This window comes from Mandrillus leucophaeus, unplaced genomic scaffold (genome assembly GCF_000951045.1).
Source record: "Mandrillus leucophaeus isolate KB7577 unplaced genomic scaffold, Mleu.le_1.0 Scaffold764, whole genome shotgun sequence".
Lineage (NCBI taxonomy): Eukaryota > Metazoa > Chordata > Mammalia > Primates > Cercopithecidae > Mandrillus > Mandrillus leucophaeus.
The window spans coordinates 863,847-887,111 of NW_012108297.1; the positions used below are offsets into that span (position 1 = coordinate 863,847).

The following is a 23,265-nucleotide window of genomic DNA, read 5'->3' on the forward strand; positions in this document are numbered from 1 at the left end:
AGAGACGGGGTTTCACCGTGTTAGCCAGGGTGGTCTCGATCTCCTGACCTCGTGATCCTCCCACCTCGGCCTCCCAAAGTGCTGGGATTACAGGCGTGAGCCACTGCGCCCGGCTAAGACAACTAATGTAATTAGATCTTCAAAATTTCTTGGCTCTTTCAGTAAGCTATCACTGAGCTGTGTAGAGTAATATAAATTGCTGCTTGCACAGTGTCCCCTGTAACATCTAGTGGAATTTAATCATATTCCCCTACAAGGCAAATAACTCTAGTTCTATAGGCTTTTGTTGTATGTACTGCTAAATCACGGTAACTCCTTAAGTGCCTGGTGTACTGAAAATATTCCCACGTTATTTGTAGAATCCTGAGTTTATTGTAGCATATTTGTCATACTATAGTGTTCTGAAATTATCTGTAAGTGGATTATAATGAAGATAAAACATTTATCATCAATGGGTACGGTGGTTTATTTATTTATTTATTTATTTATTTATTTATTTATTTATTTATTTATTTATTTTTTGAGTCAGAGTCTCGCTCTGTCGCCCAGGCGGGAGTGCAGTGGCCCAATCTCAGCTCACTGCAAGCTCCGCCTCCCGGGTCCACGCCATTCTCCTGCCTCAGCCTCCCGAGTAGCTGGGACTACAGGCGCCCGCCACCTTGCCCGGCTAGTTTTTTGTATTTTTTTGGTAGAGACGGGGTTTCACCGTGTTAGCCAGGCTGATCTCGATCTCCTGACCTCGTGATCCGCCCGTCTCGGCCTCCCAAAGTGCTGGGATTACAGGCTTGAGCCACCGCGCCCGGCCGGTACGGTGGTTTATGCCTGTAATCCTAGCACTTTGGGAGGCTGAGGCGGGATGATTGCTTAAGCTCAGGAGTCAAGACCAGCCTGAGCAACATAGCGAGATCTTGTCTTTACAAAAAATTTTTTTAAAAATTGGCAAGGCATGGTGATGCACACCTGTAATCCTGGCTACTCAGGAGGGTGAGGTGGGAGGATCTCTTGAGTCCAGGAGTTCTAGACAGCCGTGAGCTGTGATTGTCACCACTGCATTCCAGCCTGGGTGACAGATCAAGACTCTGTCTCAAAAAAAAAAAATTCTTATAATGTATGATAGCACACATGCCAGGCTATTTTATAAGTAACTTGAAGGCATTGTATTTGTCTTACAGATATTCTCGATAAGTATGTTTAAAGATTGGATAAAATTTTCATAATTTAGCTGATTATTCCATGTACATACATTTATGCAGTAACCCTTTTGCACTAAAATAGTACAGTCTGCTAACATGTTGACTGCAAATAATTTTTTTTTTTTTTTGAGTAGGAGTCTCGCTCTGTCACCCAGGCTGGAGTGCAGTGGTGCAATCACAGCTCACTGTAGCCTCAACCTCCTGGATCAAGTAATTCTCCTGTCTTAGCCCCTCCAAGTAGCTGGGACTACAGGTGTGCATCGCCAGCCCAGCTGGCTCTTTAATTTTTGTGGAGACAGGGTCAGGCTGGTTTTGAACTCCTGGATTCAAGTGGTCTTCCTGCCTTGGCCTCCCAAAGTGCTGGGATTACAGGCATGAGTCACCATGCCCGGCAGCAAATAATATTTATAGTCCAGATGTTATACTAAATTCTAGCTTTATGTGATGACTCAGTACAGTGGCGCATTTTATAGATGAGGGGAGGGGCATATTGGATGATCAGGAAGGAACTCTAAAGTAATCTCCAACTTCTAAAGCTGTTTCCAAATGTTCAGTATTGTTTGAAACCTTGCACCTTTTATTTCCTTGAGTTCTCTGAGAAGAATGGCTATGGTTCGTAACTCCAGTGTCCTGCTCTCTGTAGGTCCTCAGGAAAGTTGAATTAATAAGTTGGTTCTGCTTGTGATTTATCTTCTGGGAACTTCTCTGCTATTATTTATCATGAAATTTGGGTGATCCTTGCTCAGTTTAACTGTGTGTGCTGGAGAATATGTTAAGAATATATTGCCAGGCACAGTGACTCACGCCTATAATCCCAGCACTTTAGGAGGCTGAGGCCAGTGGATCATTTGAGGTCAGGAGTTCAAGACCAGCCTGGCCAACATGGTGAATCCCTATGTCTACTAAAAATACAAAAATTAGCCAGGTGTGGTGGCAGTTGCCGTAACCCCAGCTACTTGGGAGGCTGAGGCAGGAGAATCTCTTAAACCCGGGAGGCGGAAGGAGGTTGCAGTGAGCCAAGATCTGCAGTGAGCCGAGATCTCACCACTGCGCTCCAGCCTGGGCAACAAAGCAAGTCTCCATCTCAAAAAAAAAGAAAAAAAAAAGAACATATTAAGTGGTAAGATATCAGGTGCCTTCCATTAGACAGTCCAGTCCTCCAGTGACTTTGCCTCATATTATTCCCGTGTAGCAAATGAGAAAACTGTGGCTCAGGAGCATAAGTTATTTGAACACAGCTAGTAAAAAGAAGAGGTAGAAGCCTGACTGGGAAAGAAATTCCTAATGCATGGATTACTGACAGGTTATTTATTACTGAATTGTTTTGTGTATCTTTTTTTTTTTTTGAGACGGAGTCTCGTTCTGTCCCCCAGGCTGGAGTATAATGGTGGGATCTCGGCTCACTGCAACCTTTGCCTCCCAGGTTCAAGTAATTCTCCTGCCTCAGCCTCCCGAGTACCTGAGATTACAGGTGCCCGCCACCACATCTGGCTAATTTTTGTATTTTTAGTAGAGACAGGGTTTCAGCATGTTGGCCAGACTGGTCTTGAACTCCTGACCTCAGGTGATCCACCCACCTCGGCCTCCCAAAGTGCTAGGATTACAGACGTGAGGCACCACGTCCAGCTGCATGTCACTTTCTTATAGGATACTCCAAAGGTAGTCTGGTTACCAAGAAAGAGTCATGGTGATCAAGTTTGTTTGTTTGTTTGTTTTTAAATACTTGTCATGCATGGGTACCATTCTTTTCAGCAGATTATTTGAGTGATATGTACAATAACGTGGTATGCATTGGGGATATAGCTGTGAGCAAGACACACTTGATCCATGTACTCAAGGACCTTTGGTCTAGCCATCTAGTTCCATAGTTGGGAGACTTTTTCTGTAAAGGACAAGACAGTGAAGATTTTACGCTTTGCAGGCCCTATGGTCTTGGTTGCAAATACTGAATTCTGCCATTGTGATGTAAAAGTAGCCACAGACATTATTTAAATAAACGAGTGTGGCTGTGTTCCAATAAAACTTCATTGACAAAAATAGGCAGTGGACTTGATTTGGTCTGCAGGTTGTAGTTTGCCAACTCTTGGTCTAGTTTATTTGTTTCTTGGCCTCTGTCTCTCTTTCTTGCTCTTATATTCACAGCAGCAATTTTTATAAAGAGTTCCATTGATTTATTTGTTACAGTTATGTAAGGTAAGACTGTGGAAGAACTGGATCTTGCACAACTGATACAAGCTAACTCTTGTATTTTCTTTTACTCTTTTATCCAGGACATTTTATTTCCTTACATCGAAGAAAATGTTAAAGAGTATCTGCAGACACATTGGGAAGAAGAGGAGTGCCAGCAGGATGTCAGTCTTTTGAGGAAACAGGTTGGAACATTTCTGGCTTACATTCCCAAGTGTCTTAGAAATGAGAGTACCTGGAGATTTAGAACATGCTATGAGCATTTTGTAAAATAAGTGCCTGGTTTGATAAGGGATGGAAGTTGCAGTGACTTAGTGAGTTGCCTGCTTAGGAATTCACAGTACATAATTAAAGGCTGGATCATGTCAGTTTGTTGTTTCTGGAGTTGCTCTTTGTTTTTTTTCTTTCTTTCTTTCTTTCTTTTTTTTTTTTTTTTTGAGATGATGTCTCGCTTTGTCAAACAGGCCGGAGTGTGGTGGTGCGATCTTAGCTCACTGCAACCTCTGCTTCCTGGGTTCAAGCGATTCTCCTCCCTCAGCCTCCCGAGTAGCTGGGACTACAGGCGCCTGCCACCATGCCCAGCTAATTTTTTGTATTTTTAGTGGGGATTGGGTTTCACCGCATTGGACAGGCTGGTCTAGAACTCCTGATTTCAAGTGATCCACCCTCCTCGGCCTCCCAAAGTGCTGGGATTACAGGCATGAGCTTACCACCCCCAGCCCACCCAGAAAGGGCTTAAGTTTGCAAATATATGGCATTTTTAGGCAATTTAAATAGCTCTAGAAATAGGCAACTCTAGGCTGGGCATGGTGGCTCACACCTGTAATCTCAGCACTTTGGGAGACTGAGGTGGGTGGATCACTTGAGGTCAGGAGATTGAGACCAGCCTGGCCAAAATGGTGAAACCCTTCCTCTACTAAAAATAAAAAAATTAGCTGGATGTGGTGGGAGGCACCTGTAGTCCTGGCTCCTTGGGAGGCTGAGGCAGGAGAATTGCTTGAACGTGGGAGGCGAAGGTTGTAGTGAGCCGAGATGGCGCCACTGTACTGTAGCCTGGGCTACAGAGCAAGACTCCGTCTCAAAAAAAAAATAAATAAATAAAGTCCTTCCTGGGTAGAATGCAAAAGGTTTTGAGCAGTCCCTACATTTTTTATTAACATCTCTATATTAGTCTGTTCTTACATTGCTGTAAAGAAATACCTGAGAGTGGGTAATTTTTAAGAAAAGAGGTTTAATTGGCTCACAGGTCTACAGGCTATACAGGAAACATAGTGGCATCTGCTTCTGGGGAGACCTCAGGAAGCTTCTAGTCATGATGGAAGGCAAAGCAGGAGCAGGCGTCTCACATGGTGAAAGTTAGGAGCAAGAGAGCGGGGAGGGGAGGTGCTACACACTTTAAAACAGCCTGAACTCATTATTGCGAGGACAGCATCAAGGGGGATGGTGCTAAATAAACCATTCATGAGAAGTCTATCCCCGTGATCTAGTCACCTCCCACTAGGCCTCACCTCCAACATTGAGGATTACATTTCAATGTGCAATGTGGGCAGGGACACACATCCAAGCTACGTCATTCTCCATGACAGTACTTCATCATTTTGCACTCCCTCCTTCCTCATTGCAGGCCCCTGCTGCCCCCTCTCCAGTGCTCCTGGGTCCTCACACCTACACTCCTTTTCCAGACTCCTCACCCCAGCTCACTCTGACCCAGCCCTCATACCTCCTTTGGTCTCCTGTGCTTTGTTCTGCTCTCTTCCCACCAGTCGTCAGTCTGTCTTTTCCTTCCGCATTGTGTGCTACAGAACTCCTGCTCTGTTGTTTTTCTTGTTAAAATTGCTTCAATGGCAAAGATCTTGAAAGGTCTGCAGAGCTAACTCACTGGCAGTTATTTTCTAGTTAGTTCTATATTGGATACTGTGGAATGCTCTCTGTAGGTGTTTTACTGTTAGGAATTAGGATTCGAAATGTAGTTATGTCCTTTGGGCATGGAATATTTGGGTTTGTTTAATTTTCTGGATAATTCAGGGTTAATCTGAAATACAATGAGTCCTTACTTAATGTTGTTTTTAGGTTCTTGGAAACTGACTTTAAGTGAAATGGCACTTAAATTTCAATTTTCAATTTTAAACCAACTATAACAAAACCAATTTTTTTCCCCACATAAATGTTATAACAAAATGATGTTGAAGGAAATGACATTATTTGAGAAGGTCATGTCACTTGAAGTCACAGTTTCCAAGCACCTTTTGAGGATGCTTTTGATGATGTTAAATGAGGACTTACTTTACTTTTCTCCCTTACCTTTTTTTGTTGTCAAAACCTTGTTGAAACATACATACATAGTCCCCCATTATTGTATATAAATATGTATATATGTATCTTTAGAAATTGGACTGCTTTGTCACAAGGTCATTGTTCTAAGTGGCTATTAGGATTTTTGCAAGATGTGGGAAATCATAGGAGACTGAATGTGAACCAACCTCATTACTTCACTAGCTTCTTTTCACTGAATTCCAGGCATAAACTAATTTATGAGATTTTCTTTGTTTCTTTCTCAATTAGTTATAGTGCAGAGAAAATGATCAGATTGAGTTAAAGTCCTGGTTTGTTGATCCCAGTAGTGAATCAACAAATCAAGTCTTAATTCTATCTTTATGTGCTCTCTCTTCTCATAAACAACATGCCTCTCAGTTTAAATTCAGCTTTTAGCAAAAGGAAAGGTAATGCAAATTTATTAATCCACATTCTTTTAGGAATCATTTGTATCAGCTCCAAAGTATATGCTATTTCAATTTGCAGCCATACTAGGGCTAATGATGGAGAAAGTTGTTCTGCTGGGTTTTGGGGTCTCGTTTTAAATGACTCTTTTTTGAATAAGCAAAAAACAAACATCATGTTGTTTCTGACTTAAAGGCTGAAGAGGACGCCCACCTGGATGGGGCTGTTCCTATCCCTGCAGCATCTGGGAATGGAGTGGATGATCTGCAGCAGATGATCCAGGCCGTGGTAGATAATGTGTGCTGGCAGATGTCCCTGGATCGAAAGACCACTGCACTCAAACAGCTTCAGGGCCACATGTGGAGGGCGGCATTCACAGCTGGGCGCATGAAAGCAGAGTATGTGCTCGAGTCAGCCTAAACATTTCACCAGTCCCAAATCCAAATATGTTTTTTCACTAGTCCTCCCTTTCCAGCGTAAGTCACATGATTGGTAAAATAGATAAAAATCCACATTCTTCTTAAGTCTAACAAGTGAGCTTTGTTTCATTTTTTCAAAACTGGGCTAAAATATTTCAGCTGACTAGATAACCCGGACCTGCCTGTCTGGTCTTGTGGGTTGGTTGAAAGACTTGTCAAAGTCTCCGTTTAAAATAGCTTCCTAGAAAATGGTGATTTCCTTGAACTAAGTCATATTTGATTCTTAGCACATGAGTGACAGCTCTGTTGGGCTGCTTCCCTGGACTGTGAATTACCTGCTTTTTGCTCTATGAGACATAGGAAATTGTTTCCCCATCATGTTGAGGTTACTCAGAGGATGTCCTCACTACCACATTCTTCTTTGCTCTTTTGAGCAACTTCACAGATTCTTTGAGTCTTGGTTATGGAGTTCCTAAAAGCACTCCAGCCTGAGGAGACTTTGGAGTATTATACTACTGAGAAATTCTTGATTGATTCAGACAGGATCCCACTCTGTTGGCTGGAGTGCAGTGGCATGATCATGGCTCACTGCAGCCTTGACCTCCCCCAGTTCAGGTGATCCTTCCAACTCAGCCTCACAAGGAGCTGGGACTAGGCATGTACCACTATGCCCGGCTAGTTTTTGTATTTTTAGTACAGATGGGGTTTTACCATGTTGCTCAGGCTGTTCTCAAACTTCTGGGCTTGAGCGATCTGCCTGCCTTGGCCTCCCAAAATGCTGGGGTTACAGACATGAGCAACCATACCTGGCCTATTTTTTTTTTTAGAGCTGGGGTCTTGCTCTGTGATCCACACTGGAGTGCAGTGGTGCCTTCATAGCTCATTGTAGCCTTCAAGTGATCCTCCCGCCTCAGCCTCCTGATTAGCTGGGACTGCAGGCATGCACCGCCACATTTTTGTAGAGGTGTGGTCTTGCTATGTTGTCCATACCATATTGCTGAGAAAGTCTTTTCATTTGTTTGTTTTTGTTTTTGCTTTGAGACCGATTCTTGCTCTTCACCCAGGCTGTAGTGCAGTGGTACAATCTCAGCTCACTGCAACTTCCACCTCCTGGGTTCAAGCGATTCTCCTGCCTCAGCCTCTGGAGTAGCTGGGATTACAGGCGCCTGCTACCATACTAATTTTTGTATTTTTAGTAGAGATGGGGTTTCACCATATTGGCAGGCTGGTCTTGAACTCCTGACCTCAAGTGGTCCACCCCACCTCAGCCTCCAAAACTGCTAGGATTATAGGTATGAGCCACCTCTCCCAGCCTATTTTTGTTTTTGGAGACAGAGTCTTGCTCTGTTGTTCAGGATGTAGTGCATTGACATAATCTCAGCTCACTGCAACCTCCGCCTCCCGGGTTCAAGCAATTCTTTGTATCTCAGCCTCCTGAACAGCAGGGACTACAGGCCACCACACCTGGCTAATTTTTTGTATTTTAGTAGAGACAGGGTATTACCTTGTTGTCCAGGCTAGTCTTAAGCTCCTGAGCTCAGGGCAGCCTACCCACTTTGGCTTCCTATAAAGTGCTAGGATTACAGGCATGAGCCACTGTGCCCGGCCTGCTAAGAAATTTTTTTATTTTTTTTGAGACGGAGTCTCATTCTGTTGCCCAGTGATCTCCGCTCGCTGCAAGCTCTGCCTCCCGGGTTCACACCATTCTCCTGCCTGAGTCTCCCGAGTAGCTGGGACTACAGGCACCCGCCACCACGCCCAGCTAATTTTTTGTATTTTTAGTAGAGACAGGGTTTCACCGTGTTAGCCAGTATGGTCTCTATCTCCTGACCTCGTGATCCGCCCACCTCGGCCTCCCAAAGTGCTGGGATTACAGGTGTGAGCCACCATGCCCAGCCGTGAAATTCTTAATAAGACTTTGCCTCTAAGGATTTTGGGCCACTGCCTGCTGTAAACCCTAAGATCCAAGATTGTTTCCAGCTGCGTATATTTCTTTTGTGTTTCTATCAAATGAGATGTTGTTTCTTTATGTACTTTACAAGGAGCTTCTACCTTTTAAAGGATAGACTGGAATTTCAGTGATCTGGGAATATCAGCCAGGTTCACTTTGTAAAGCACTCAAAAAAGTGGAGACAGGAGACTGTGCACCCGGTAGTTAGCCCTTACTTCTCTTCGTCTTGGTTCCTTAATTATACAACTAACTGCTGAAGACAGGAGAAATCCTGTCTCCATGAGTGCAAACTAGTACTCAGAATAACATACTTATATGTCTACTGGTTTTGAATATGTTGATCTCTTTCCTTCAATTAGTGCAACATATTAAGCATGTTAATACATACAAAGCGGAAGACTCCACTGACATTTTCCAGGTAATTTTTTAAAGATGACTGGTTCTACAACCCAGGTTCTTTGTGCTTCTCTTTTCACCTTTCTCCTGTGATGTTAATTTCCTCCATGAATATGGAAGACACTGTGGAATTGGTAAAAGAGACAGTGTCAGAAGTCAGAAAAAGACACCTTTGGCTGACTGGTGTGAGATGGTACAAGTCTCAACTAATTTGTTACGTAATTTTTTCCCCCATATAATAAAACGTTGTTTTCTTAGTTCTCAAGAAATGCAGGCCAGGTGCAGTGGCTCACGCCTGTAATCCCAGCACTTCGGGAGGCTGAAGTGGGTGGATCACTTGAGTCGACGAGTTTGAGACCAGCCTGGGTGACGTGGCGAAGCACCATCTCTACAACAAATTAAAAAAAATAGGCCGGGTGCGGTGGCTCAAGCCTGTAATCCCAGCACTTTGGGAGGCCGAGACGGGCGGATCACAAGGTCAGGAGATCGAGACCATCCTGGCTAACCCGGTGAAACCCCGTCTCTACTAAAAAATACAAAAAACTAGCCGGGCGAGGTGGCGGGCACCTGTAGTCCCAGTTACTTGGGAGGCTGAGGCAGGAGAATGGCATAAACCCGGGAGGCGGAGCTTGCAGTGAGCTGAGATCCGGCCACTGCACTCCAGCCCGGGCGACAGAGCGAGACTCCGTCTCAAAAAAAAAAAATATATATATATAGTTGGGGGTGGTAGCACCTGCTTGTAGTCCCAGCTACCTGGGAGGCTGAGGTGGGAGGATCACTTGAGCCCAGGAGGTGGAGGTTGCAATGAACTGAGATCACACCACTGCACTCCAGCCTAGGTGACAGAGCAAGACCCTGTCTCAAAATAAAAAAAGTAATTCCATTTTCTAGCTAATCATAAGTTTATAGCTTTGAGCCTTCAAACTTTGTTTTGATTATTTTGGGTGCAGATCTTTTTAAAAAAGCATTTCCATGCTTTAACCTTTCTTTGTCATGAAGAACATCTGAAATTATATTATTGCTGTTGTTTGCTTTTTTGAGTTTTTTGGGAATTTAAAAAACACTTTCCCATTTCATCCTTTTATCTGTAGTCCCTTTTTACTGTCACTAGTGGCTGTCTGTTCAAAACTATGCTCCTTTCCACATAGATTGTTGCTTCTAACCTGCTGTGAGCCTGGAACTCGGACAATACGTTTATTAGAACTACAGGAGTTTGTAGTCTCAGGGAGCTGCTTCTCAGGTTACCATTTGGGCACAAATAGAGAAACATATGGCATCTGTTTCGACAGGTTTTCATCTGGCTAGATGAGGTGTTCCTGTATTTTAACTTAGTGGTCTTCCCTCTAGGTTCTTTGCAGATGTAGTTCCAGCAGTCAGGAAATGGAGAGAGGCCGGAATGAAGGTGTACATCTATTCCTCAGGGAGTGTGGAGGCACAGAAACTGTTATTTGGGCACTCTACGGAGGGAGATATTCTTGAGGTAGGTTACCTAGTTTACTTTGTTTTTTGATGCTATCAAAGCATGAAATAATGAATGTTAAAGAAAAACTAATTGGAACTAATAGAATGCTTTTTTTTTTGATTGTTTAAAGTTAGGTAAGAAGAAAATAATCACTTTTAATTATATTGTATTTACAGTTTCTTCTATATAAGGTTGTTACATAAAGTTTATTCTGTGTCTTCAAAAATAAAATCAGTTAGGATGCAAAATAGGATTGTGCAGTGCTGAGAAATACATAAAGACTTTTTGAATACAGCAGAGGACAAGGTGCACTCATTTGTTTCTGGCTCTTTGAAGAAGTATAGATTTTGTTTAAGAAGAAACAGCATATTATAGGAGAACCAGGCACATTTTTAAATGTAGTGATAAGTTAAGGTTGTCACCTGTTGCATTTCGTGTACATGAGAAAATTCTTGCTAGCTCCTCTGTGTCATCATCCCTGCGCCCCCTGGAGGATGGGGTGATCAATGAAAGAAGTGACTACATGTAGGGTTTTAAAAAGAAGTGCTGATTAGCTGAATGTAGACCAAACTTACAGTAGGTAACTTGAAATATAGACAACTTAAAATAGGTTACTTACAATAGGTAACGTGGCCAGATACTTTTTAAAAATAAATATTTACAGGCCAGGCGCGGTGGCTCACACCTGTAATCCCAGCACTTTGGGAGGCCAAGGTGGGTGGATCATGAATCATGAGCTCAGGAGATTGAAACCATCCTGGCTAACATGGTGAAACCACGTCTCTACTAAAAATACAAAAAAAAAAAATTAGCCTGGCGTGATGGCAGGCGCCTGTAGTCCCAGTTACTCGGGAGGCTGATGCAGGAGAATGGCGTGACCCGGGAGGCGGGGCTTGCAGTGAGCGGAGATCGCGCCACTGCACTCCAGCCTGGGCGATAGAGCGAGACTCCCGTCTCAACAACAAAAAAAATTTTACTTATTTTAACCTACAATAGGTAACTGGAATATAGACTGAACTTGCAATTTTAACTTGTAATAGGTAACTTGAATGTAGACCACACTTACAATAGGTTACTTACAGTAGGTAACTTGGCCAGAAAAGTTTTTAAAATAAATATTTATTGAGCACCTATCATGTGCAAAGAACACTTTGGCTTTGGAGGTTGTCATATTCTAATTTTAGGATTTTCCTACTTTCTGTCTTATTTTTAAATCAAATATTAAATCAATAATGAAACCCTTTAATCCTTGGTGACTGTTCTCTTAATACAGATACAACTTCTTTTCTGCTCTCTCTGACAATCATGACAGGACAAAAGTACCTACTAAGTTCACTAATAAGAATTTTATTATCTAGTTACTAAGTGAGGCAAACTGCGAGAAAAAGAAAATATGCAAAATCAATCTTGACTTTAAAAAAAAAAACCTTAAAATTACTTTTTATTTATTTATTTATTTATTTATTTTTAGCTTCCCATAGGCCAAACCCAGTTTGTCTTTGAGTGCTTACTATGCTTGTTTTTAGTTTGTGAAAAGTTCTGAAAACATTCAAAAAATCACATCTTAGTAACTGACCCTAAATATGGCCTTATTTTAATTACTGTTGCTTAAATTAGCAAGTTACAGATTTGACTCCAATTGTTTCCAAGAGGGCAGAGACATAGATGAGCCCTTGGGTAGAATTTCAAAATGTTTTAATTAGAAAATGAGAATTTCTTGTAAGTAAAATAATAGCTGATTCATAAGGCAGGTTAGAGAAATTTTTTCATCATAAGATTAAAGGACAGTGTTCAGAATCTTTCATCAGGAGTAAAATTCAATCCAGTAAGTAGTTGGAGTGCAAATCATCTTTAAGGGTAGGATGTAGGGCATATTTATTTTAAGCTATTTCAGATGTAAAATGAATGCTAGTGAAAACCTGGTAGAATATAAAATGACCTTATGTATATTAAGCTGCTACTTTTCTTCTTCCAAATGTCTGTTGCCATAAAATCTTTATTTTTACTTTGTGTAGCCTCCATAAAGTTCCCTATTAAGTAGATTTTCAGTAAATACTGAACGAATGAAGTAACTGTGATTATCATGTGTTTCAGAGAAAGGCATGAGGGGCACTGCAAGTGTATTTGTATTGTCAGTCTTTTGCCTTCTATTTGTTCAGCTTGTCGATGGTCACTTTGATACCAAGATTGGACGCAAAGTGGAGAGTGAAAGTTACCGAAAGATTGCAGACAGCATTGGGTGCTCAACCAACAACATTTTGTTTCTGACAGATGTTACTCGAGGTGAGTAATAGACTTCTTATACTCCAGGATATGAACTGAGCCTGGCACTACAAATACATTGCCTCTTTAAAGAAAGTCTATATGGGGATCCTTGAAAAATCAGTTTTACAGTTTTATATAAAGAAACAGTGTCTGGTTCATGTTTGAATTTAAAAAACAGACAAACAAAAAAAAAACAGCAGTGAAGGTAGGCATGGTGGCTCATGCCTGTAATCCCAGCACTTTTGTGGTCTTAGGCAGGAGGATTGCTTGAATCCAGGAGTTCGACCCTAGCCTGGGAAACAATGTAAGACCCCTGTCTCTACAAAAAAATTCAGAAAGTTAGCTGGGTGTGGTGGCTCACTCCTGTGGTCCCAGCTGCATGGGAGGCTGAGGCAGCAGGATCAACTGAGCCCAGGAGGTCGAGGCTGCAGTGAGCTGTGTTTGCACCACTGCACTCCAGCCTGGGTGACAGGGCAAGACTGTCTCAAAAAAGAATGAACCAACTCTGGGGGTTGCACGTGGGGAAGTGGCATTGAAAAGACTAACTCTTCTCGTTTAACTCCTTGTCCATGATCTCCCACCTATTGCTATGTATACACACATACACATTATGACACAGGAAATTAACAAAGGAAGACTTACAGGAATTGTCATGGGAAGGAGCACGCAGGCGGAGTTGTGAGTATAAGGGGTGGTTAGTTGACAATAAAGTCACTGTAGACCTGCATCAAATGCGGTTAACAATAGTAAGATCAGCTATATGCACCCAGCCAAAATAAAGAGAGAGAGAAAGAGAACTGTAATTAGCTTAAGCAATTTTGCCCATCGTTCCAATTGGTGCACTTCCCCATTGTGAGTAGGTGAGTCACCCCTGCCAGATGGTCTTCGTTCCCCAGGAATCTCTGAGGTTGTGAATCTCAGGCTTTGTTATACATGATTCACTTCAGAGACGTATATATTTTTTACTCAGCGTGGCTCTCTTTGTTGTTTATGGTAACAGTAGCATGTATATTATTACATTATGGGTTGAATGCACAAAACAGTGTATGCCATACTTTGTTGGTAATATACATTATTTCAAGAGTAGTTTTTTTTTAGACAGGGTTTTGCTCTGTTGCCCAGGCTGGAGTGCAGTGGTGCAATCTCGGCTCACTGCCTCCTGGGTTCGAGCAATTCTTATGACTCAGTCACCTGAGTAGCTGAGATTATAGGTGCGCACCACCACCCTAGCTAATTTTTTAAATATTTTTAGTAGAGATGGGGTTTTGCCATATTGGCCAGGCTGGTCTCGAACTCCTAACCTCAAGTGATCCTCCTGCCTCTGCCTCCCAAAGTGCTAGGATCACAGGTGTGAGCCACCGCGCCTGGCCTTCAAGAGTAGTTTTGATCAAATGGAAAACATACTCGAGCATCTACCTAAGAATGTGAGTCCTCTGGATAATTACAGAAGGAGAAAGTAGTGAATGAGGAAACAAGCAGGTGAAAGGTAAAGAGTGCTGGAGGGGCCGGGCGCGGTGGCTCAAGCCTGTAATCCCAGCACTTTGGGAGGCCGAGATAGGCGGATCACAAGGTCAGGAGATCGAGACCTTCCTGGCTAACACGGTGAAACCCCGTCTCTACTAAGAAATACAAAAAATAGCCGGGCGAGGTGGCAGCGCCTGTAGTCCCAGCTACTCGGGAGGCTGAGGCCGGAGAATGGCGTGAACCCGGGAGGCGGAGCTTGCAGTGAGCTGAGATCCGGCCACAGCGCGAGACTCCGTCTCAAAAAAAAAAAAAAGAAAAAAAAGAGTGCTGGAGGAAGGTGGCCTCTGCAATTTTTACTGAAAAGCCCCTGGTTGGTGAGGCTTTCCCCTGGCTCCAACTTGTGATTGCGCATTTATTCTCCTTAGAGTGTTAGTGCATTACCTACTGAGCCTACTTTTGGTGGGTTTATAATTTCCCTTGCATTTGAGGGCAGCTCCACATACTTGTGTTTCTTCCATTCTGCGATGGGTTGCAAGTTTCTCTGGGCCTGAAATCATACCTTCTGTTTACCCCCAAAGCAGGGCTTTGTGTACTGTGCAGCTGCTCTTGGCAAACTGTGTCTGTGACAGGAGGCTGGGGAAGGGGATTAGGGAAAAGGAGCAGAGGAGAGGAGGAGGATGCTCTTTTGCTTAGTCAACTCCACATGACTCCTGGGGCCTCCTGGTAGCAGCTTCAGCAGTCTGTAAGCAAGAGTCCTCTCTCCAGCCCTCCCTATCTGTTACTATAGAACTAATGTCACTCCTGAGGTTTTCAGAGCTAGGACCCAAAGGAAAATCCAGGCTCTGGTAAAGGTGCCTTACCTGAGGTAGTGTGTTTGAACTGTTCTTTCTCTTCTGCTGACCCTTGAGCTTTTGGTTTATTGAGATAGGCAAGAGTTGTAGGTGTATATGCAGATACTAATTTGCTAAGCGGTTTTTAAAAAAATTAATCAGCATAGGTCATCTAATATCTAAAAAAGTTTTAATAACTTTTTCTAGAGAAATAGAGGCAGAGCAGGCTTAATTTTACCTGACATACAATAGACATTCAGTCATTATTAATGTCTTTGTTAAATTTCAGTCCTTGGTTAATCTAGACTGGAATTTTATTTTATTTATTTATTTATTTATTTATTTATTTATTTATTTTGAGATGGAGTCTGGCTCTGTCATCCAGGCTGGAGTGCAGTGGCCAAATCTCAGCTCACTGCAAGCTCCGCCTCCCGGGTTTACGCCATTCTTCTGCCTCAGCCTCCCAAGTAAGTAGCTGGGACCACAGGCATGCACCACCATGCCTGGCTAATTTTTGTATTTTTAGTGGCGACGAGGTTTTGCCATGTTGGCCAGGCTGGTCTCAAACTCCTGACCTCAGGTGATCTACCCACCTCAGTCTCCCAAAGTGCTGGGATTACAGGCGTGAGCCACCTGCCCGGCCTTATTTATTTTTATTTTTATTTATTTTTTGAGACAGAGTCTTGCTCTGTTACCCAGGCTGGCGTGCAGTGGCACAATCTCGGCTCACTGCAACCTCTGCTTCCCAGGTTCAAGCGATTCTCCTGCCTCAGCCTCCCGAGTAGCTGGGATTACAGGCACATACCACCACGCCCTGCTAATTTTTGTATTTTTAGTGGCGACGAGGTTTTGCCATGTTGGCCAGGCTGGTCTCAAACTCCTGACCTCAGGTGATCTACCCACCTCAGTCTCCCAAAGTGCTGGGATTACAGGCGTGAGCCACCACACTTGGCCTGGAATTTTAAATCTGGATGTTAATTGACGAGATTTGAAAACTCAAAAGATTTGGCAGGGATCAGCCCATGTCCTGTGTGTCCAAGCATTTCTACAAACTCTCAGCTCATTTTTTTCTACTTTCTGGAAAGCTTTATATTTACATATCTGATTGCACTGGAGGAGAGACTGACAGATGCACAGACACAATGCTTCAAGGGTCACTGTATAATGACTAGGTAGCCAGGCCATGTGAAATGTACTGTCAATGAGCATTAGCCTTAGCAACAACCATTTCACCTGGCCTCTACTTTGAACTCTCTGTAAATGTTTGCCTATCATTTTTCTGTATAGAAACCTTTTCCTGATTTGAAACTTCACTATACCCTTGTGATTTTGAGGGGCTTAGAGTGGTAGGGTCGGGGGTCATTACTATCAATGAAGGGTAGGTATGTGTTATCAGTTCCTGTGAAGAATGAGAATTTGAAAACCTTTTACTACGTTTTGCTTCTTATGAAAAGGAAATAGGCCTTGTTCTGGTGAGTTTAGCTGATTTAATCTGTGAATTGTTTTTCTTTAACCATTCAGGCTGTTGGAGATAAAAGTCTGTAGTTTTGTTTATATTTAATTTCCCTAGCACTTTGGATGGTAAATTTCTGCAGGCTTAGAATTAAGGGTCTGCTTTGTGGCGAGTGCTCTGCTCAGAGCCAGCCAATTCTGGGATTAAATGCACAGTTCAATTTGTGATCCCTGGACCTTTGCTCTATCTCCATATTAAGAATTACAACCCCTGTCCTTAGACCACTTACAGTTTCTTCATATTCTTGTAGCCACTTAGTTTTTGTATTTGGGATCACATAGTACGTCTGTAATTTCAGATCTTCTCACTTAAGCCTTTTCCTCAGTTGTAGTTGTAGAAATTATTCCTAATTTTGGAGAATAGAAATAATCCCTAAATTGGCTTCAAAATGAAATTGGCTCCCTTTGATTCTCTGTAAGGCAGTTTTATTCCTGCCCTTTGTCTTCTGCTGGCCCCATACATGCTTAGGCAGTGGGGCCAGAACTTGGGTCATTGGCAGATGGGATGAGGCAGGGAGCTGTCTGCCTGCTCACTCTTTTCTCTCTCTCTGGTCCTGTTTTGGTACCACATGCCTTCCACTGCTGAGGCAGAATGAAAAACTAAGTTAATATCCCAAATAATGGCTGGGCGCGGTGGCTCACGCCTGTAATCCTGGTACTTTGGGAGGCCAAGGCGAATGGATCATTTGAGGTCATGAGTTCAAGAACAGCCTGGCCAACATGGTGAAACCTTGTGTCTACTAAAATACAAAAATTAGCCAGGGGGTAGTGATACACGCCTGTAATCCAGGCTACTCGGTTGGGGGCTGAGGCAGGAGACTCACTTGAGCCTGGGAGGCAGAGGTTGGGATGAGCGGAGACCATGCCACTGCACTCCAGCCTGGGCGACAGAGAGAGACCCTGTCTGAAAAAATAAAATAAAAATAAAATCCCAAGTAATACCCAAGTATGAAAATGTATCTCAGTATTATAATAGTAGAGCAAATAGATGCTTAGGGATAAAACTTGCCCTGTGGTGAATTAGATAAGAAGCCTGAATATGGAACAGCCACTGGTAGTGTCAAGTCCCATGTGGATTGTGATGGCTCATCTTGGTCAAATTCCCGGGTTGCCAGTCACGATGAAAACTTTGCTCAGGGCAGTCAGGCTAGGAAGTAGGGGTGAGTGGAAGCTAGCTGCCTTTCTCCAGTGGCATCTGCAGAGGTGGGCTGAAGAAGGCATTCCCACTCAGAGAGGGGAGTCTTGAATACTGTTGGCTCTGGGAAGGTGACAGGCCCTTTCATAGGCAGAACAGAAAATAGGCACTTGAGGTGGGTGGGTGGGTGGAAGAGACAGCTCAGCCCCAGTGTGTCTCCTGGGAACTTCTTAACACTCTCGGCATGACTGCCCTGCAGTTAATCTATTCAGGTGCTGTGACTCTTCTCCAAAGGCTGAGAAACTATTGGGGATTACTCTTATACCAAATCTAAACTCCACAGGATGTATTCCAGATTTCTCACCAGTTTTGTTCTATCTGTCCTAGTAAGCGCCATCTCTCTTATCACAGTCCAGTATCCTGTTTCCCACTCTAACTTGCTCCGTTCTAGGCTGGGAGCATGACATATTTAGGGTCTGGAGGTAAGAGCAGATATCTTGGGCTGATTAGACCATAGGATTCCATTTGTCCCATTATCTTCTTTGTGTTTTTATTTTTTTGATACAGGGTCTCTGACACCCGGGCTGGAGTGCAGTATTGCGATCTCGGCTCGCTGCAGCCTTGACCTCCTGGTCTCAAGCAATCCTCCCACCTCAGCACTCCTGAGTAGCTGGAACTACAGGCACACACCACCACGCCCAGCTAATTTTTCTATTTTTCTGTTTTTGTAGAGAGAGAGTTTCGCCATGTTGCCCAGGCTGGTCTCGAACTCCTGGACTCAAGTCTGGCGTTCAAGTGAACTCCTGGGTCCACCTGCCTAGGCCTCCCAAAGTACTGGGATTATAGGTGTGAGCCACTGTGCCCAGCCCCATATCATTTTAATTGGTATTACCAACAGCCTGTCCTTTGGGAAACAGCTCAGTTCTCGGTATGGGCTGATGGGAGGAAGTGGAGGAAAGGTGTAGGACAGAACATGGCTCCATCCTTCTGCATTCATAAGTACTTAATAAAGCTCAGAAGTGTAGGATACACTGCCATTCTCTTCTGTCAAGTACAGTTACGTATTTTTTAAATTTTTATTATGGAAAAATTAAAACATATATAAAAGAGATAATAATATAGTCAACCCCAGGGTTCCCACCTTTTAACTTCAACAGTTATCAAATCAGGGCCAAATTCATTTCTTCCATCCCCACATCCCCCTGCTGGCTTTGATGCAAATCTCAGACATCATTTTTTGGTGTTTCTGACACACACACACCCCCTTTGATTTTCACAGAGGCCAGTGCTGCTGAGGAAGCAGATGTGCACGTAGCTGTGGTGGTGAGACCAGGCAATGCAGGATTAAGAGATGACGAGAAGACTTACTACAGCCTCATCACATCCTTCAGCGAACTATACCTGCCTTCCTCAACCTAGAGAAGGGTTGCTAAGGCAGGCCGCACTGTTCCCAGAGTTGTCCCTGTAGTGTCTAGGTTTATTCTAATGGTAAAAGTAACTTACTTAAAAAACATACATGTACACATATGTATGCAAGTATGTATATATGTGTATGCTCAAATTAACTTCCACAGGTACATAAGTGAAAGAAGTCTCAGTTCAGTGAACACAAAACTTATTTAAAGATGTTTTATATGTAGAAATTGTTTGAAATCATACTCTAACCCTTAGTGAGGGCAAAGTGTAGTTGATAGAAGAAATTGCTAAAAACCAATCTAATGTGCTATGTTTATCAAGTCATGTACTAAAATGGAAAGCTAGTTTTGAGAGATTATTCAGAAGCCTTGTTATTTTAAAAATGAAATATTTCAAAGACTTATTTCTAATAATAATTCATTGCCCCTGTTTGTGATTTAGAAGATTAGAACAGCTGTATTTCATATTTGCATCCTTATATATATCAAAGACCAAGGTATTTCCTTCTGCTCCAAAAGATGAAAATTGGGAAAGAAAACTCACTTGAGTCTTGATCAAACAAGTGTCTTTTAAGAAGAAACTTGGTAATCACTGTGGCACCCACAACAAGCAGTTGCCTTACCAGTGAAAAAGGTGCACTGATGTAACAGCTAAAACAGAGATGTGTTCTTAATAGAACAGTTCTAATCCTGCCGGGTGTTATCATTATATATTTTATAGTTACCTTTCTAACTACTTAGCACAGTTTGAGAATATGTTAATTGCTATTTACTATTTAAAAAGTTTTACTGAAATCAGTCCATAAGATTAAGATGAGCCCTAATACGTAAGATTTTCTTCTGGAATGGATGTGAGAAATGTAAATTTTCTAACAGCAGTATTTATCCTGGTTTAATTCTAATAGGATGTCTGTTAATTTCATGTTGTGATTAATAAAAGCATTTTCTTCTTCACTCAGTTTTATATAGGTTCCTGAACTCTATCCACATGCTGCCATAGCAAAAGAGAAACTGAAAAACAAGAACATTTAGCTCTTACCTTAATTGTGTATGATGTGTGTGTTTTAATGGAGTGCCAGTGGCAATTCATTGGTTATTATTTGAGTTATGTATACATATAAGGTTACTATTCCATTTGGATAGTAAGCATTCAGGATATGAGTGGAGTTCCTTACATTTTTGAGAATCTTAACTTTGAGGTCTATAAGGTAATGCTTGTAGGAGGGAGTTAACTTTCCTAACTAATCAAGAAAAACTCATGAATCCAGGAGGAGTAATTTTAAAAATGCTTTGAATAAGGAAAAAGAAGTCGTAGAACTATGAGAGGACAGGGGATATAAAATATTTTATGTTAATAATTTTGATCTAGTAGCCAATTAAGAAATCTAGGGATTATGAAAATATATGAGTAAAAAAGAAAGGAAACGAGTTTAGGTAAATCTTAGAAATGGGAATAATTTGTAAATGATGGTAAAACCACAAATGGTAATAAAAGGATGAACTTGATACCTTTTTTGGAAAGCTCATAGGCAGATGGCAGAAAGGGGTATATCTTGATACTTAAGGAGTAGTTGGAAAAGGAAGAAATGAGAGAAGATTAGGCACTGGGATCTAGATTAGAAAGGAATTGAATAACACGGAAGGCACACAGCATCTAGCCAGCAGAGGATTGAGGTGGAGAGGCATTTTACCACCCATATACACTGAGTAAGGAGGACAGAAAATAAATAGATTTCAGGAATGAAGAGAAAGTTGAAATACCAGATTTATTTTGCAAAGTAATGGAAAACTAGTTGAGTGGAATCGTTTTTAGATCCTGAGAAACCCATTCACAAATGATGGAGAAAGGTCTTAGGAAGAATTTGAAAGATAAAGTAGATTGGCAAGAGAGGAAAAATAGCTATTTAAGAATGTAAGTAGTGATACACAATGTACACATGTACTGAAACACCACCGTGTACCCCATAAATATGCACAGTTGTTATGTGTCATTAAAAAACTTTTTTTTTTTAATGTGGATAGTAAGCTAGAAGGTGAATTCAGATGAATTCATAGTCCTTATGAGGGAAAGGAAGGAAAAAAACCTCTGGAATTTCCAAAAAGAGGACAAAGGCACTAAATTTTCTCAGCCTCTTATTTGCAGAGAATATGGGGGACAAAGGCCTCTTAAAGTTGTGACTCTTTTTATTCCTGTTTATTAATCCAGATGTGCTTCTGTTGTTCTCATTCCTACAGTGGCACTGATTTCCAATCTTGGATCAAAGCCCAGGTTGGTTTTTTAGAAGAGAAGCCTTTGACAGAAGATTCTCTAATCTTATCAACATATTCTGGAGTAGCAGGACTTCCTTTTGGTCTTCTGGAAAGCTGGTTTTCGTTGCTACGCAGAACATCAAATGTATAGTTGCACAAGGAAAGGTGTAGTTGCACAAGGCTTCTTGCCAGGGCAGATGCACGGCAGCCTTTCCCCAGCAGGTGGTGCTGTTTCTCCAGACTTGATATCAAGTATGAGGCTCCACCCACCCCCTCCCAGCTGCTCGCTAAGTACAGCAGATGGAGCTGAGAGAGAGAAAACTGTATATTTTGTTTATCCTTACAAGCCAAAAGTATGATGTTGCAAGAGTTGGAGTAATTTGGGAAAAATGGCAGTATTCCTGAATGAAATCCAACTATCTAATATTCCTCTTCCTCAATAAAAAATTAGTGATTTTTAGATAGTCCCTTTTTCCAGCGGCAGTGTTAAAAAGGGATCGTTTTCAGGGTTTTTTTTATTCCCCTGAGTACAAAGTTGAGTATAATATATTCAAAAAGTTTGTTATCCTACCACCTGTGCACAGATGGCAAAGTGATGTTATCCTCAACCTAATATTTAAGAATGTGGAGTTTTTACTAAGACACTTGGAGTAACTAACAGAGGTAAAATTTCTACCTTACAAATTTAACCCAAATTTATTCCTTAAATATTTATTAAGCATTTACCTTGCATCCCAGATCTGCTATGAGGGGACAGAGTTCCTCCCTTCTCCCATTGTGCATAGATTCTTGGAAAAGAGAGACAATGGTGACTAATGACAAGAAAAGATTAGATACTAGTAAGTGCTCTGCAGAGAATATAGGGTAGAATAACTTCACGGGGGTGGGGGATGATGAGAAGGTGACATCTAATCTAAATGACATAGAAGACATGTAAGAAACTGGGAGAACTGATGTCCCGTGCAGATGGAACACCACAGCACAGATCTAGGGCAAAGCTTGGTCTGCTTCAGGAATTGAGAGCCCACTGGCTGGATATCATCAGAGAAGTGGGCTGAAGCCCGATGATAGGGCTTTGTACTCCAGTAAGAAGTTTGAATTGTATTCTAAGTATGGTAAGAAGCTACTGGAGGATTTTGAGCAGAAGATAACCTGAGTGATTTACATATTTAAGGAATTTTGTATGGAATGGAGAATGGTTTATAGGTGAGCATGAGTGGATGCAGGAAGAATGAGTTAGGTATATCAGAGTTGAGTGCTGCAGGCAAAAATCACAAGGAGTTAGGTGTATACAACATCAGTGGAAGAACTGGCAGAAGAGTCAGGGCAACTACCACTGGTCTGTGGAGTTAGAGGACACCTCAAGTGGTTAGCTCAGGAAGCCTGCTACCATTGCCACTGCAGCTCATGCCCACGACGCTGGCCAGACTCTGAAATGCCAGGTCCCATTGTTGCAACCTCTCCACACAGAACACTTCCATCTCTGACCTTGCTTACCAGCAGCAATAGCAATAGGAAGATTGCCTCTGTCTTGCTTCTCTTGACAAACTTTGTGCTAGTGCATTTAATTGACAATGTCTAATTCTGACCCCAAACTACATGTAAGGGTGTCTGGGAAGTGCTTTTAATTTTCCAACTTCTGGGTGAGTGCGGTGGCTCATGCCTGTAATCCCAGCACTTTGAGAGGCTGAGGTGGGCAGATCACTTGAGATCAGGAGTTCAAGACCAGCCTGGCCAACATGGCAAAACCCCATCTCTACCAAAAACACAAAAAATTAGCTGGGCATGGTGGTGGGCGCCTGCAATCCCAGCTACTCAGGAGACTGAGGTGGGAGAATTGCTTGTACACAGGAGGTATAGGTTGCAATGAGCTGAGATTGTGCCACTGCACTCCAGCCTGGGTGACAGAGTGAGACCCTGCCTCAATAATAATAATAATTTTCCAACTTTTCCAATTAGGGGGTAAAGTTGGCACTTGAGAGAGTCAATCTGCTGGGTCTAAGAAGGCTGTTGTAATGAAGGTAAGGGATGGTGGTGGCTTGCCTTAGGGTGGTAATAGCAGAAATAG

The 23,265-nt window shown here is 42.3% G+C and overlaps 1 protein-coding gene across 3 annotated transcripts in view; it reads left to right on the top strand.

The window, feature by feature from the left end:
- Positions 1-19,905, top strand: part of ENOPH1 (enolase-phosphatase 1) — a 41,305-nt gene extending 21,400 nt beyond the window's left edge. For all 3 annotated transcript variants that reach the window (XM_011966563.1, XM_011966564.1, XM_011966566.1), the window contains exons 2-6: positions 3,464-3,565; positions 6,294-6,496; positions 10,212-10,344; positions 12,486-12,609; positions 18,812-19,905. In XM_011966563.1, the coding sequence (XP_011821953.1) occupies positions 3,464-3,565; positions 6,294-6,496; positions 10,212-10,344; positions 12,486-12,609; positions 18,812-18,951 (702 nt within the window). In that variant the 3' untranslated portion in view covers positions 18,952-19,905. The remainder of the gene's footprint in view (positions 1-3,463; positions 3,566-6,293; positions 6,497-10,211; positions 10,345-12,485; positions 12,610-18,811) is intronic.
- The last annotated feature ends 3,360 nt before the right edge of the window (positions 19,906-23,265 follow it).